General features: G+C 31.7%; 2 protein-coding genes and 1 non-coding gene across 3 annotated transcripts; all 3 read right to left on the bottom strand.

Annotated features, from left to right (window-relative positions):
* Nucleotides 1–1,207: 1,207 nt before the first annotated feature.
* LOC111473310 lies at nucleotides 1,208–1,420 on the bottom strand. Its single transcript, XR_002715634.1, has one exon. It is a non-coding gene; the product is annotated as a Plant small nucleolar RNA U3 (small nucleolar RNA).
* A 1,486-nt stretch (nucleotides 1,421–2,906) lies between these two features.
* LOC111498659 (probable tyrosine-protein phosphatase At1g05000) lies at nucleotides 2,907–5,153 on the bottom strand. Its single transcript, XM_023149985.1, has 5 exons — nucleotides 4,807–5,153; nucleotides 4,303–4,396; nucleotides 4,159–4,216; nucleotides 4,006–4,049; nucleotides 2,907–3,266 (listed from the first exon to the last, which is right to left on the bottom strand). Exons 1-5 carry the CDS (start codon nucleotides 4,953–4,955, stop codon nucleotides 3,009–3,011), a joined length of 603 nt encoding a protein of 200 aa, XP_023005753.1. The 5' UTR covers nucleotides 4,956–5,153; the 3' UTR covers nucleotides 2,907–3,008.
* Nucleotides 5,154–10,346: 5,193 nt separating this feature from the next.
* Nucleotides 10,347–11,688, bottom strand: LOC111499156 (CRIB domain-containing protein RIC4). The gene is made up of 3 exons (XM_023150662.1): nucleotides 11,525–11,688; nucleotides 11,254–11,385; nucleotides 10,347–10,674 (listed from the first exon to the last, which is right to left on the bottom strand). The coding sequence occupies exons 1-3, from the start codon at nucleotides 11,655–11,657 to the stop codon at nucleotides 10,433–10,435; spliced, it is 507 nt and encodes a 168-aa protein (XP_023006430.1). The 5' UTR covers nucleotides 11,658–11,688; the 3' UTR covers nucleotides 10,347–10,432.
* Between the last annotated feature and the right edge of the window lie 5,190 nt (nucleotides 11,689–16,878).

Raw genomic sequence — 16,878 nt, 5'->3', positions numbered from 1 at the left:
AGAGGCTAATTTTGTATTTTTCTCTTTTTATTTATTTATTTTTTTATTATATTTTTTGCTTGTCTATACATTTTTCATTCATGTTTAATTTAAACATTATTATTTATTATTATTATTATTATTTATTATTATTATTATTATTATTATTTTGGATTTAATAACGAAATATTTAAACTAGAATGTATAAGAGAAATCCATTTGCATGGAATATTTGATCTAAATTTGATTTTATTTAGAATTAAAATAAAACACGCTAATAAACACAAACGTCCACCAGCCTCTTTGTTATGTTGCAAGCGATCATTTTGTAAAATATTAATCTTCTTAATTAGCGGATTTACAAAAGAGAGATTAAATATTTCATAGGCTTTGTAACGACCCTATTTTTTTCTACTATATAAGTCGTTACCGTATACATGACGTGATCTTTTTATATGGAAATCTTTATTTTAAATAGTTCATAAACGATGTCATGGACGTACACGTTAGAAATAAAGCTAGAAAAAAAAAAACAATATCTATTACTAACCTAAGACTAATAAGCAAAATAAAAATGCAAATGCCCTAGTATCGAAATTATGGTTTGTAATGTGATGCCGCCGCCATCCATATAATTGTCTTGCATTTACCTAAAATCTACGAGTAGCACGTGACTTTAAGTGACCCCATTATAGAACCAAAACTCAAATAGCACATCATTCACTGCAATATGCAAGCAATCTTAGCCTCTTCCTTTTCACTTGGTTACCGTACCGCATTTGAATTCGAAGTTCAATCAGATCCAATTAAATTCCACACATCTAGTCAATTGGGTCTTTTCCTATCCAAACCAATTCAAGAACAGAACGATCGACATGTTTTGGACAGTAGAATGGGGAGAGTGGGAATTGTGCCCATTCTCTCTCTAGGCACGAGCTCGAACATCAAAATGAAAGACCAAAGACATGCACATGACAGGGAACAAGATATTAAACAATACGTGAGATGATTTGATAGGCTGCCTGCAAAAAAGAGTTTACCAACCAGATAACAATTCATTGTGCATTGAAACTGGCATCTAGAGGATATGCAGCATCTTCACCGGTGAAAACCAATGTCGATGAGGTCTTGAACTATCGACCTTTGAGAAGATAAATTGTGTCATTAGCATAAACCAAAAACTTACCAAAAAACAGAGGAGCCAAAAAAAAAAAAAAAAATCTTTTGAAGTCCGTCAGACCGCCATGCAACCATCCCAGCCGAACAGAGTCGGCCAAGAACGATCCTCCTCTACAGCCGCAGGACCGAAGCCCGTTATGCCAATAATCACGCTCTAGCCGCAAGACAGTGGTTCATCCACCGGACTTTGGTTCTTGTCTCCTTAAGACTCAAGGACACAGTTGTACCACCTATAAAACAGATCCTGTTCAAGTAAGGTCGTGCCATGTCAGCTTCCTCTCTTCCGTTAAATATTATTAATCTTAGCCGAGAATTGTCGATGTGGTACATGACCTAGGTTTAAAAATAATGTGGCGGCTGGCTTTAATATATATCTATATTATTTATCATTTATCAAAAAACATTTCTTTTCCTTTTTTCTAAAAATTAGTGCCATGATCGGTCAATTTTATTTTGCAATATTTTAGTTAAGATGAAATCATAATTTAAAATAAAACTTATCAATTTTTTCTTTTTGCTAAATTTGAACAAACTTTTTATCCATTCACTCTTAAAAAAAAATTGTGTTATTATTTTTGTATATATTTTTAAATCTACCGATCTACTAAACACAAAATCTAAAGTTTAGAGTTTTATTAGACAAAGAATTAAAATCGAGAGTCTAGAACTCGAGCGAAATCTTCCAACCCTTCTTATGTTAAGTGTGTTGAGTAAACATCATACTAATGCACAACTTAACAATATAGACTCGAGATAATCAAATAACATACGTACGAATTCCAAGATGGAATACATAGCAGGAAAGATAATCAAATCCAAAAAATTATTTAAGGTAGAGGAGTCCTAGACTACTCTATCATTCTTTCCACCTTAAGGGATGATTAACAAAAACAAATATTGAGTGGGTCTTCTCGAAGCTTGAAGGAACAAAATGAAAAAGAGCTTTTTTATGGCTGTAAAGAGAACACTTTGGTCCATTACGTATCATCGTCAATCTCAAAGTTTTGAAACATGTTTGTTAGAGGGAGGTTTCCTCAAACGGGGTCTCACATTAGTCTCAAGAAACCATTCATATATTATTGATTTGAAGTTTGTCGTATTTCTAGCTCCAAGGCTAAGTTCCTAGAGGAAAAAAAAAAGTCTTTTTAAGAGACTTTTTTTTCAAATCATCTTGTAAGGATTACCCAAATAGATTGTGAAATGCTTTCCCTAGCACATTATAAAAATCTTGAAAGAGCCTGAAAAGGAAAGTCCAAAGAATACAATATCAACTAACGGTGGGCCGAATGATATCAGAGAACTCACCAACGGTCAAAACCAAGAGTCATTTCAATCATAGATATTATTGAAAGCAAGTAGATAAGAGAAACCCGACTACCAAGCAAAAGAGCAGAGGATATTGCTCCATATGCCCCAATTCAGGTTCTACCATAGCATCTAATCTTAATATTAATATATATTGTTTCAACAGTAATTATATTAGTCCTTTATAAATAAAAAAAATACAATAAAATAAAATAAAATAAGGAATGAATTTTTACATCAAAGTAATTATAATAAGTCAATATCTAAATTCTCAACAAATAATAAGAATCCATACAGAACTATACATTAAAAAAACCAACAAATAAAAAAAACAGCATATACTATCCCACATATTTATTATTTTTTTCTTTTTCTTTTTTCTATTATATTAATGAAAAAATAAGGGGAAAAAAAAAAGAAAAAAGAAAAAAGAAAAAAATATATGAACTGAGCATCAATGGGAAACCTAAAAATATAGACTTTATGTTTTGACAAGAACTTGATATTATGTGCAAAAAGGAAGAAGGTTGATGTTTTTTCCGTCTCTAAACTGATGTTGGTTGGGGTTTCTGCAAATTTTCTTCTCGGTAGACCAGCCTCCTCTTGCTTTGGCTGTAACCTTGGTACTGGTATATGATGCTGTAAACACATTGCCTTAGCAAACTGATGTCAAACGTCTCGATGAATTGTAGGTCAGTCGTCCTCGACTTCATGCCTGCGAATCGCTGGTACTCCTCGAACACTGATGTCAAACACCAGTTCTGAAACTTTCTCAGGCAACCGACCAGCGAGCCTGTTCGATGCTGCAATGGGGAGAGGATAACACAAAGGCTTTATGAGCTTTAGAAAACAACCTCCTTTCTATGTGACTATATCAATGAAACTGTCTCTACTCAGAAGGTTACCAATTGAAGCTCGTTTGGTAATGTCTTTGTTGGTTTCTATTTTCATAGAAGTATGTATGCAAAGTTGTTCAAAATCATGTTCTTTGTTTTCAATGTTTGATAGTTAGTGAAGTTTCTATATGTTTAAGCCTCCTAAACACAACCACAATTTTACCAGGTTCTTTAGAGAAGTTTCTATATGCTTAAGCCCCATAAACATAGCCAAGAACATGCCGTTATCAAACAAGACCTTATGATTCACGATTTTACCTGGTTCTTTGTTTTCAAAACTTGATAGAGAAGTTTCCATATGCTTAAGCCTCAAGTCTCAAAAACATAGTCAAGAACAGATCTTATGATTCACAATTTTACCTAGTTCTTTGTTTTCAAAATTCGATAGTTAGAGAAGTTTTTGTATGCTTAAGCTCCAAAAATATAGCCAAGAACATGCCATTATCAAACAGGACTTCACGATTCACAAGTTTACCTTGGTTCTTTGTTTTCAAAATTTGATAGTTAGTGATGTTTCTATATGCTTAAGCCTCAGAAACATAGCCAAGAACATGACATAATCAAAGCCGACCTTACGATCTACAAGTTTACAAATATAGGTAGAATTCAATATCAATAAATAGGATGGATAGGATCAGGATAATACCTTTCCACGCTTGCAGTGGATCAAAATGGGATGATTCCTAACATCTGAAAACAAATGATATAATAACAAACAAATTAAAAAATGTTCTAAGACTCTGTAAAGACAATGATAAACAAGAACAAGAAGATAAACAGAAACCAAAATCCACAATACCAATTAGGATTTTTAGGGCATCCAGAATAGCATCCTTGGGCATTGAAACGAAAGGCTCCTGCAATCCAAGATATTACTACTGATTATAGCCAACAAATTCATATGCAACTAAATCAAGCCATTGGTAGAACAACAACACAGTACCTTTTTTCCTTCGATTTTGAATTGAAAAAGCTTGATGTTATTGGCTCTAAGAAACTCCAAATTCTCCTCTGGATAGGGTTCTGGACACAGATAGCTGATTCAAGAAGGCAATCGGAATCAGATTCAATCGAGAGAGAACACAATAATCTGTCTCTTATTTCAATCAAAGAACCAAAAACTTCATCTCATTCTATTCAAGGAAACCAATCCCCCAATCTTCATCAGAAACCAACATACTAAAAACAAATCTCTTCAAATCCATCTCAAATCTTAAATTAACCAACAAATTCGACCTCACAATCAAACCAAATGGGGGAAAAAAAGAAAACAATAATCCAGAACATCATATAGCAATGGCAACATAACAAAACAAACCAGAAACAGGAAAAAAAAAAAAAAAAAAAAAAAAAAAAAAAACAGGAATATGCATAAGAACAACAAAACTGAGAATCGCACAATCAAGAAAACGAAGAAGAACCGAATGAAAGGATTAGTGATACGAACATGATGGAGCGGAGGTTGAGGTTCTTGAGGAAGGGGAAATTAGCCGGCTGAGGGAAACCGGATCGGAAAATGCCATCCTCAACCATGGAGAAGTTGGAAGGAGGAAGAAGAACGTCATCGACATCGTTTTCTTCCACTTCAAGCCTCATNATGGTGAAAAAAAAAAAAAAAAAAAAAAAAAAAAAAAAAAAAAAATTGCAGAGAATCGGAGAAGAAGGAGAGAAAAAGGAAAATCTTCGAAAACTTAGCTACCAGTGAGAATGGAAAAATCTAATGTATATATAAAGAAAAAATCTCATGCATTCAAACGCAGGTTTAGAGAGAGAGAGTCCTATGAGGGAGTGGAAAGGGAAACGGAGGCGTTCTTGGCTTTTAGAGAGAGAGAGAGAGGGAGGGAGGGGAGGAAGATACGGCGTCGTTTCCATGCAATTTGATTCTTGATTTTTTTTTTTTTTTTTGGATAATTGAATTTTAATTTTTGAAAGTTCAAATCTCTATTTTTGGAATTTCTATTTTTGGCTTTTTTTTTGTTTTCCTATTTTTTCGTCTATATATATATATATATATACATATATTTTTTTAATATTATTATTTTATCTTACTCTTATCTCAATTCACTATCTAATTTTAAAAAAATAAAAAGAAAATGGGAATATTTTATTTTTAAGAGAGGGAGGTAATTAAATTTTAATTTTTTTTTTTTATAAAAAGATTTTTAAAATAATAAAAATGAAGCCGGAAAAGTGGAGAATCAGTCAAAAAAGTGAAAGGGATAATGGAATTTATGTCGTTTTTTTCTCTCTTTTATTATTTATTAAAAAATTATGAAATAAATAAAAAAGGATTTCATTGGACCAAGTTGTGGACTTTTCTAACTATTTTATTTTTTTATTTTTATATAAAAGAAACATCATCAATTCCATTAATTTGGATTTAAAATTTGGACGAAATTGCATTATTTTTTTATTTATGCGAATGATTAATTAAATTTATTTATTTATTTTGCAAAAACTAGATATCTTAATCAAAATTTAATTAAAAATTTTGTATTTATATTTTTTTTCTTTTATTTTAAGATTTATTTTATAATGTATTTATTTATTTTTAGTTTTTATACATTTTTTAAAATTAAAGCCTATTTACTTATTCCTTTCCAAAGTCAAATTTTAAATCATACCCAAATTTAAAAACTAATGAAATTTCGAAAAATATGTTTATTTTTCAAAAATAAAATAAAAGGAGTGATTTTTTTAATAATTAAAAATAAATAAACCAGAAAAATCAGAAATATAAGTAAACTAAATTAATAAAAATATTCCTTAAGCACTTTTAAACCTTTTTTTTAATTCAAAAACATTTTAATTTTTTTTTAAAATTTTTAAAAATATATTTACTATGAGTACTACGTTTAAAAAATACTCATAAATTTTTTAAAATAACATTAAAAGGTTTGTAAATTATTTTACAAGGTGTCAGACCATTTTCGTAAGAATTTTTTTTTATAAATGTAAAAAATATTAATGGTGTTTTTAAAATTTTATGGGTATTTCTTTAAATATTATACTAAATGAAAATTTTTAAAAATTAATGATATTTTTGAAACACTATTAAAATTTTAAGATTAGTTTTGAAATAAATTATTAACCTCTCTCTAAAAAAATTTGAAAAAATGAGTGGTAAATTATTATTATTATTATTATTATTATTTTTTACAATAGAAGTTTAATTTTGAACGAAAAAAAATAAATTATTATTTTTAATGAAGAGTCCAAATCCAAAGGGCGTGCTGTGATGTTGACCGAGTCGTTGGATTTGGATGGGAAGTTTCCTAAAGTCACGTGACCGAATGGATTCATTATCAAAATATATTAATATTTATAGCCACCATTTCGGATTCCCTCTTTTAAATATTTTTTAAATTTTATAATTTCTTTTTTATTTTTAATTATTTTTGTTCCGTCCAAAATTACTCTAAAACATATTTTTAATCGTATCAAATAATATTTTAAATATAATTATAATTTAAAAATCACTACCTGATTCTAGAGCGTTTTTTTTATTGTCCAACAAAAAAGACGACCCAATTAATAATAAAAACAAAAATAAATTTTACTCGTTCATCTATGACTTATAATTCCTCAATTCTCAACTTTATTTCATTTATACCAGACAACGTGTCTCTCTTTTTTGTATATTAAACTCATATGTATTAACTCATACTCAACTACTACTAAGGTTCATCGGGCGTTCCATTATTATCATTTCTTTTCGTTATAACTTATATACCTCGATTAAACGAGAGTATTTTTAGAGATTTAGGAGTACGAAAGTAACGGAAATATTGAAGTGTTAGGTCGAAATAGGTCTATATCTAAAATAAAAAGGATAATATTTTAAAAGGTTAGGGGTATGAATGTAATTTTCGAAAGGTCATAACAAATATTTTTTTAAAATAATAAAAAAATCAATCCATTTTTATTATAAAAAAAAAAATCCACTTGGGAAACTATATTGAGTTTATCAAAAACATGATATTAAAATATTTAAATAAACCATTTTCTTTTCTTGTGGAAAATTATTATTTAACAAAAACAAAAATTTTCCCATCAAACCCAATAAAAAAAATTGTGATATTTATTCTTTTAAAATTTTATTTTATTAATTTTCGACTTTAATTTTGATGCTTTAATAAAAAAAGATAAAAATATTATTGAGTGCTCGAATATAAATTTGAGATATTTTTCTTCCATTATTTCTATATATAAATTTTTTAAAATATTTTTGAATTATGAAATTATTTATTAATTAAAAATTTTGAAAAGATAAAAAAACAATTATCACATTTATGAAAAACAAATTATGTATTTTAAGTTGGTTGGATTAGTGACCCGAGAAACTTAAACATAGTTCACGGTCCAACCCTTTGTTTTCTGGGTTGGGTTGGATTGTAATCCTATTTTTTTAGTAGCTGGCAAAAAAATGCATCAACTTGACAATTGATCTAAATTTTTGTTTTTCCAAATAAATTTACAAAATCGAGCATAAATGATTAAACCTAAGATACATAAACTTTATGTTAACAAATATAATCTAACGAGCAATTAGATACCAACTTGTTCTATAACTCAAGTCCACTGTTAGTAGATATTGTCATCTTTGGTCGGCTAGGGATAGGTTACACTCTTATAAAGAATGTTTTGTTTCCCTCTCCAACCGATGTGGGATCTTACAATTCACTCCCCTTTGGGGCCTAACATCTTTGTTGATACTTATTCCCCTCTCTAATCGATGTGGAATCTACCGTCCACAGTCTACCCCCCTTTGGGGCTAGCGTCCTCGCTAACACACCGCCTGGTGTCCACCCCCTTTAGGGCTTAGCTTCCTCACTGAGGCACTGCCCGATGTCTGACTATGATATCATTTATAATAGCTAAATTCCACCATTGACGGATATTATCCTCTTTGGGATTCCCCTCAAAGGTTTTAAAACTCATCTACTAGTTAGAAGTTTCCACACATTTATAAAGAATGTTTTGTTCCTATCTCCAACCGATGTGAGATCTCACAATCCACTCCTTTCGGGCCCAACGAGAACCAATGTGGGATCTCACAGCAATCAAGTCGAGGATAGAGAAAGTCGATGAATTATTCTATCATATCTATAATAAATAATTGAAATAGATTCAAAACGTTCGTACCAAATCGATTAAATGTTAGAATTCAAACCTAATCCATCAATGACATAATCATTCTACATCGGAGAACAATGATTTGGACATAAAGTCTATTCCACACACCTTTTTAACATATAAACAGACAGATATTATTTTGAGAATATGTCGATGGGATAAGGTTGGTGTGGCGGCCAAGTAAGAATGGACAAGTGAGCTGATGGTGCCAAATACTCGTGGAAATAACACATGCAACTTCTTCGAAAATTCTCTTGCCTTTCAAGACCAGTCAACACCAATCCTCGTATTATCCTAGTGTTTTTTTTTTTCTCTTCTTTTGAGACAATTCTTTGTTTTTTTTTTTTTTGATGTTCTTGTCTTTTTTTTATGTTTTGTTTTTGGTTCTTGTTTACTTTAACGTTATGAGTTGAATTCAACGGGAGCTGATGATAAAATTAAGAATGAAGAGTAATTGGAAGGTTTTTTATTTTCAAACGACTTATGTTTGCCTGACATTTGGATCAGGATTCGAAATCTAGATTTGGTACTTGATGACTTTAACATTCCCTTGTATCCCTTACGACATAGTCGCGTTACGTACTTTTCGCTTTCAAGAGTAAAGAGACTATCTTCATAGATCAACACGAGTCTTCGCTTACATGCATCTAAGAAAATTTCAAGGACACCCAATAGAATTACTTCAAGTAAAACATGTTTAACTATGAAATTTCTGTGATTGAGCCATTGAAATAGATAGTAACTTTCATTTATTTAAATCTTTCTTAGTCATTCATTCAAAGGTTGTCTCAATTCATTTATTTACCTATTTTTTATTCGGGTGTCACAATAACACATAAAAACCTACTTTAACCATAGTTGAATTGATCTAATGTAACGACGAAATTTATTTCTTTTGAGACGAGATTCGTGACGTGCATGGAGCCTTTTTTGACCCATTCTTGGGAATTGAAATTGAAAAGTATAAGGTTACAAAACTAAGAAAAGTGGTAAAGAAGGGTCAAAGGAAGTGACCTAGAACACGTGAGCACTCACATGAGTTACATAATTATTTTAGCTCAATTATTTTAAGGATTTATTTATTTATAATAAAGTCATGATATTCTATTTATATAAGTTCAAACAGCCTCACATTCGAACGAAAGTACTTGGGTCATTTTGGCCTCGACCCTAGCCAACATGGGTATTAGAAAGTACTTGGGTCACTTTGGCCTCGACCCTAGCCAACATGGGCATTAGATAATTTGGACTAAGTCTTAGCGTGTCTAAGACATATTTGGTTGTGTACTGTGACATGGTGTAAATTTTTTAACTCATGTAACATTTATTAAATAATGAATTCAACCTCGGTTAATTCATTTTTGGTTGGGTTGTTATTTACGTCATTTATTCAAAATTTTATTTTTAATAAAAATAAAATTCTAAAAAATAAAGCGATCTTTTATTTATTTTTAAACCTTTAATTAAAATTCGCAACCCAATTTTAATATATATTTTAAAAATTATATTTAAAATAATTAAAAATTATTTTTAAGAGCAGACAATAAATAAATAAATATATATATATATATTAATGAATTGTCTTTTAAGATCACAAATCTTAACTAACTTAACTAACACTTCAAGCAAGGTAATAACTGTACCTAAGATTTGGATTAAAATTAAAACTATCATGAATTCTTGGTTTTTTTTTTCTTTTTTGCTTCATTTTTTAAAATTAAACCTTTCTATCGTTGCACGACCGTAAGTTTATCCCTCCGTATACTGACCGACCTACCACTTTCTATATTTGTTGAGCCTCAAAACGTTTGAAAATCTAAATTTGACTAATGCTCCAACGTTCTTCACAGCAAGCCACGTAACATGTCGAGTTATTTTATAGATAAGAAATTTTACATCGAATCAACACGAGTCTTTTTAGCATATGTTTTTTGTTTTCAAATAGAATGAGGTAGAACATTAGAGTTTGAAAGATGATCATCGAGTTCGAGTTCGGTCCAAGAACGAGAAGAGGGAAGAGAGAAGAGGCCGGAAGCTAGAAGAGTTTCCCAATCTATGAAGGGATTATTGGGGTCATCTGATATTGTGGTGGCATCACAGCCGATGTGGGTCAAATGCTTCACATCTGTGGGACATCCTACTTCCATTTCTTCCATTTCTTCCATCTCCTCTTTGTACACTTCCCAAAATAATATCATTACCCAAAAAACAAAACAAAAAAAAAAAATAAATTAGAATTTAGAAATAATGACAAGATAATTTGAATATATTATTTAAACAAATTAGATGTTTCATAAAACTCGAGCAACCCAATTCATTTTGTATAGTTTGGGTTGGGTCTTGAACTTATTTGTAAGATTTCACGTCGGTTGGAGAGGGGAACGAAGCATCATTTGTGAGGGTGTGGAAACCTCTCTTTAATAGACACGTTTTAAAACCATGAGACTTATAACTATATGTAACGAGCTAAAGTGAACAATATCGGCTAGTGGTAGGCTTGACCACGTTCAAATAAATGAAAATTTTATAGATTGAGTTGGTTCATGGATTCTCGTAAAACTAACATGGGTTGAATTGAACCGACTTGAATTTATTTTTAATAAAAGATTTTTTGGGTTGAAAATTTTACGAAATGAAGAATTGGGTTGATCTAAAAAAATGTCTAAACTTGGCCCGACTGACCCACAAACCTTCCCGATAACACCCCGAAAAGTAAATATTTTAATTTATTTTTTCAATTAAAAAAAAAAAAACTCACCAAATAATTGAGAGAAATTCTTGAAACCTTTGTAAAGCCTATGAAACCCAACTCCTATATTAGGCTTTGCAAGTGCTGTGAATCTCTGTAAGTTCTTCAAACTTTCTTCTAATACCATTTCATCTTTCTCACCTTCAATACAAAACCCATACAAAAATTAGCCCGATTCACGAAAAACTCGAACGGGATAAGATATCAAACAAGCTCATAATAACCATTAGAGACTTGAAACGAACGAAGAACGAAAGAGAGAGAGAGTTCGAGAAAAGACTTGATCGAGGAGACGAATTAGGGTCGGTGGGTTTGGATGTTGCATTACGTTGAATCCCCACGGCCACACTTGATTCCGAGATGCATCCAATCGAGAAAGGAAGAAGAACAAATCTCTCCATTTTACGTCTCATTGTTGCTCATCCAAAGAACCCTAGAATTGGTTTGATATAATGGGAAGTGGCTTTGATATCAAGCTACAATCATTTTTACGTATACAATCTCAAAGGCTTAGCTACAAAGAAACCAAAAAAAAACATAAAAGTTTGAATGACCTAATTGAATTTAGGGTTTGTTAATTTCACTTGATGGGTGTGTTTGGACGTGAAAACCCTAGAAGCATTTAGTAAGGTTTCTATTTCTTACCTAAATAACAAACCCAACATCTCTAATAATTTTGTTGTTTCCTATGTTAATGGGTTTGTTGGATGTCTAAGGTTCTACACACTTTGATGTCTTTGAGGTTGCTCGGTTGCTCGGTTGTTGGTTGAGAATCACTTTTCGTTCCTGAAATTCTACAAAAGTAACAATTTAGTCTCAAAACTTTGATTCGTATTCACTTAGTACTTATACTTTCTATTTCTATTTTGTAGCCGATATTGTCCGCTTTGGCTCGTTACGTATTGTCGTCAACCTCACTGTTTTAAAACACGTCTACTGGTAGAGGTTTCCATAGACTTATAAGAATGTTTCGTTTTCCTATCTAACCGATGTGGGATGCTTTGTTCCCCTTGGGGGCCCAACGTCCTCGTTGACACATTACCTAGTGTTTGCCTGTGATATCATTTGTAAAAACTAAAGCCCACTTCTTCTCTTTGGGACAATATCTATGGAGAGGGGAACAAAACATTCCTTATAAGCACGTGAAAACCTTTCTCTAGCAGACACGTTTTAAAATCTTGAGAGGAAGCCCAAAAGGGAAAACGCTCCTCTTTGGGACAATATCTATGGAGAGGGGAACGAGACATTCCTTATAAGTACATGGAAACCTTTCTTTAGTAGACACGTCTAGAACGAAAAACCCAAAGAGGATAATATCTACTAGTGGTGAGCTGAGATTGTTACTTACATCGTAGTCCATAAACTTAAAATTTTGTGACGATTTAGTCCTTGTCGTGAAAGCTGCTCATACCCTTTAACACGGGTGTTTCGTGTAAGCATGTGAGTTCACTTACCACTCTTACCAAACAAGTCACCAATTCTTTAAGAAACTCATTTCATAATCTTGTAGCTTTGGTGTTCCCTTTGAGCATTTTTGCCTTTCCCCTTTGCTTAATTTGGACTCTAAGTGCATCCCAAGCAATGTGCAGTGGAAAGAATCTAAACCCTTTTGAGAAAGAGAGAGATTGAATGTGTTTAACCTAAACCACTCCCCACACACTTTTTACCTTTGGTAAAACTTCGCTTTTGTTCAACATAATTTGTTCATTAAGCAACCTCATTAATTAGCTTAATTAATCCTCCACTTGTTAATTAGTTACAACCCGAAACGCTTTATGCTCCAATTTTAGAGGAAAACGACGTATTTTTACACAAATCAATCGACATAGCGACATTAGGCGACATTCCTAATGGTGTTGCATAAGCTATAGTATACGATGAAAAGGGTTTATCAACTTATCCAAAATACTCTTAATTTCTCTACTTTGACGTTTCGTCTCGACCAAATTACTTATCAAAGCTCCTTGAGTTCTACATTAAGTAAAGATATACGTATATAGAAATAGACGTGTTCAAAAAACTCAATGACCCAGAAAATCTGATCATCCAACCCAATCTAACTTGTACAATTTTGATTGGCTTATGAACTTACTTGGGTTCGGTTGAGTTCAAATAAATGAAAATTTTATGGGTTGAGCTGATTCATGAGTTCTAAAACTAGATTGAATCGAACCTAACCTAACGCGAATAATTTTTTTTAAAAAAATACACATATATTTATTTTATTTTTATTTAATTTCATAATTATTTATTTAAACTAACCCAATCTTTGTTTACAATTAAAATTTTTGTCCAAAACATAGCCCAAGAGACAGCCCAATAAGAAAATGGGTCAGTTCCCTTATTTTTATTTTATTTTATATTTTTTTTTTCATTTTTGGACAATTGAACTATATTCATGTTGATTAAATTCTTAAAAGATAATTATAACGTATTGCGTTATTTAATTAAATTATATTAATATATCAATTTGAAAATAATTCAATTGGTTAAAAGTACAAACGGTTAACCGAGACCATAAAATTGTGAGTGGTGAAGTATTAAAGTTGAAATCGAGAAGTATCCAAACCGTTAAAATTTATTTATTAAGATGTAATATCGGAGTAAAAGAGGAGTTATGAATGAACCGAGACCATATCCAATTGAGACTGGTCCTAAACATAAGATGATTAAGAAATGTTTAAAAGAAAGGAAAAAGTTACCATCTATACTAATAAGGTGCACCTTCTTTCTCGGTTGCTTATTTATTGGAACACTATGGTTGAACATACTTTACGTAGAACAATTCTACATTGAGTGACTCTTAGAAATTTATTTTGAATGCTTGTGAGTGAGGACAAAATATGCTGGAATGACTCGTGTTGGTCTGTAAAGATAGTTTACCATTTTGATGAGGATACAGGAGAATGTCAGGGCCAACATGTGCCGAATCCGAATCTTGGACATGGGTCGTTGCATAAGATTATAGTCTCAAAAGCTCCAATAATGAGATACAGCGTAAAGGTTTAAAACGACCAATTTAGAAGCAATGATATTGTAGTGCTTGAGAGGTCCTAGCAACTTTTTTGAATGATTAAGGCCTCTCTTAAATATGAAGATTCTCGTGATATCAACTTTATGAATGTATATCACTTTATTCTTATTATTTTGTTACTTCACAGCCCATTGCTATTGCTTTTGCTATCATTTACTTTTCAATTGGTTGGTAGTGATATATAGTTTATTCTTTCTCTCATTTCACCAATGATTCCCATCCCTAATAGATCTTCACCGACATCTAAGATAGATCATCAGACTATAAATAGTATGAACGATATCATCTGCCATTTTCACTATGGTAGTAGTGTTGTTAAGCTAGACTTAGACTGGTTAGAGTAGTACGTGCTCCAACCTTGTGGAAATTCCCATCCCTAATAGATCTTCACGGACATCTAAGATAGATCATCAGGCTATAAATAGTATGAACGATATCATCTGCCATTTTCACTATGATAGTAGTGTTGTTAAGCTAGACTTAGACTGGTTAGAGTAGTACGTGCTCCAACCTTGTGGAAATGGCCAAGGGTCTTCTGAACATGGTCACTATGCTTATAATATGTCTCTGAAAGAGGGGCCTGGGACCATGTACATTGACCTAGTAGTTGGCCATCACACAGACAATCTTATCCCCAAACTTAAGTGACTTTATGGTTGTGTGGAGGGTCTGATAGCTAACCTTCCATGGATGATGTTCAGGTTACCAAACACCATATTGTCCCACTAGTACTTTAAGAGAGCGCGTCTCAACCTAAGACATTGGTCACTCACTGCATAAGCAAAGAAAACTACAGAAGTCAAAAAATAGAAACGATGAGATTTAAATCAGAGATGCTCGAAACTTTGAGACACCCTAGTTGTTCTGACTCGAACTTCCTAGAGTCTAGAGTTAAGTCGGTGGATACTTACTAGGTTAACGATGCAATGAAAGTCTACAAATAAGTTGCTGTTGATCCCTTCCCTTTCTTTTTTCTGATGTTCGTAGGCTGCTGATCGAGGTGGGGAGCATTCGAGAGTTAAGCAGTCATAGAGAGAGTCATCCAGTGAGTCAATTCACTTTTATATTTTGAGTTTTTTTTATATCTTTTAATTATATTTGATTGTGGTTATTTTTTTAAAAAAAAATATTTAAAAATAAAACATAATTTTATCTATTAGAAATTATTCTATTTATTATTTCATTTCAATATATATATTTTCAAATATTTAAATTTAGTTAAATTCCAAAATTAATATTTATATTAGGTTTTTTATAAATGTTTCTATATATAAATTTTTGAAAGATATTGACATTATATATCTTTTTTTCAAAATAAAATTATCCTTTCAGTTGACCAAATTTAATAAAAATAAATTAATGTCAAACTAAAAATAAATATTAATGTCAAGTCAAACTCAAATTTAAAACCATATAATTTATTTTTTTTTTACTTATCATTTAATTTAATAAATAAGCATTTATCATTTCAATATCAATAGAGCCCTTCAAAGCTAAAATACTTGCATTTTGATAAATAATAATAATAATAATAATAATAATAAAATATGTGGGGCCCTTAAAAAGTCATTAAAAATTAATAATAATATAAAAAATGGTTCCCATCATAATCATATTATTAAAAAAAGAAGGAATATTAATTATGTAGCAGAATTAAATAATTTGTATATAATATTTCTCCTTGTTTTGTCTCCGACATGTGATTTTTTTGCATTCAAATATAATTATAAAGTCAACAAATTGATAATAAAAGGAAACCTAAATGGTCCCATTGGAATATGGAAGGCTTCAAAAAGTATGTTTTTTTTTAATATATATAAGGAAAAGTTTGGAATTAAATTTAGGGTCGTGTTCGGTAGGTTTAAACGTATTCATTGAAATGATATGTTTTTTTATTCAACTAATCTAATAAGTGATTCTACTGTTGGGGCCGAGAAATGCAAATACATGCAATTATGCTTCCAAAGAGAGCTGCTTCTATACTAGGCCAAATCATTTGACTCGAGACTAAGGTCTCTCAATACAACGTCGCATCTCATCTTGGTTCCCAATTAACATGGCCATATGTCTCGAAGCCATCCCAAGTCATAAGGTGTCGTCGACCATCGCAACTCACTTGGTCTCCTATCGAGAAAAGGCCCACGTGTCGTTCGTAATATCAAGATATCCCGCACATCCCTTCATTCAGGTTCAATCGAGGTATTGGCCGTCCTGTGTCACTGTCATGTCATTTTCGGACTGTATTGGATAGCAGATGCATAATCTAACTTCCGACATATGGGTTGTGGAGCAATACTGGCACATTCGTGATGTCCAGTAATGTCTTTTAAAAACCCATTTCAAAAGAAGTAGCCCGAGACACTCACCTCGCAACGCTTGCCCTCACTGTGACACACGTATGTGCCACATGGTAGTTGTCTTAGGTCACAAGGTCGAGGGGTGGTGGAGAGTTGACACCATGGCTACCCCTAAAGTACATTTTGAAGCATTTGCAATCTTCCTTGGGTAGACGTCATCTTGGCGAACAGTCATATGGTGTTGTGGAGCGTCCATTCGGTGTCTGATTGGTACTAAACTTAGCAAGAATTCATATTTCATAA

Source organism: Cucurbita maxima, unplaced genomic scaffold (genome assembly GCF_002738345.1).
Source record: "Cucurbita maxima cultivar Rimu unplaced genomic scaffold, Cmax_1.0 Cma_Scf00002, whole genome shotgun sequence".
Classification (NCBI taxonomy): domain Eukaryota; kingdom Viridiplantae; phylum Streptophyta; class Magnoliopsida; order Cucurbitales; family Cucurbitaceae; genus Cucurbita; species Cucurbita maxima.
This window is presented reverse-complemented; position numbering and strand designations above follow the sequence as displayed.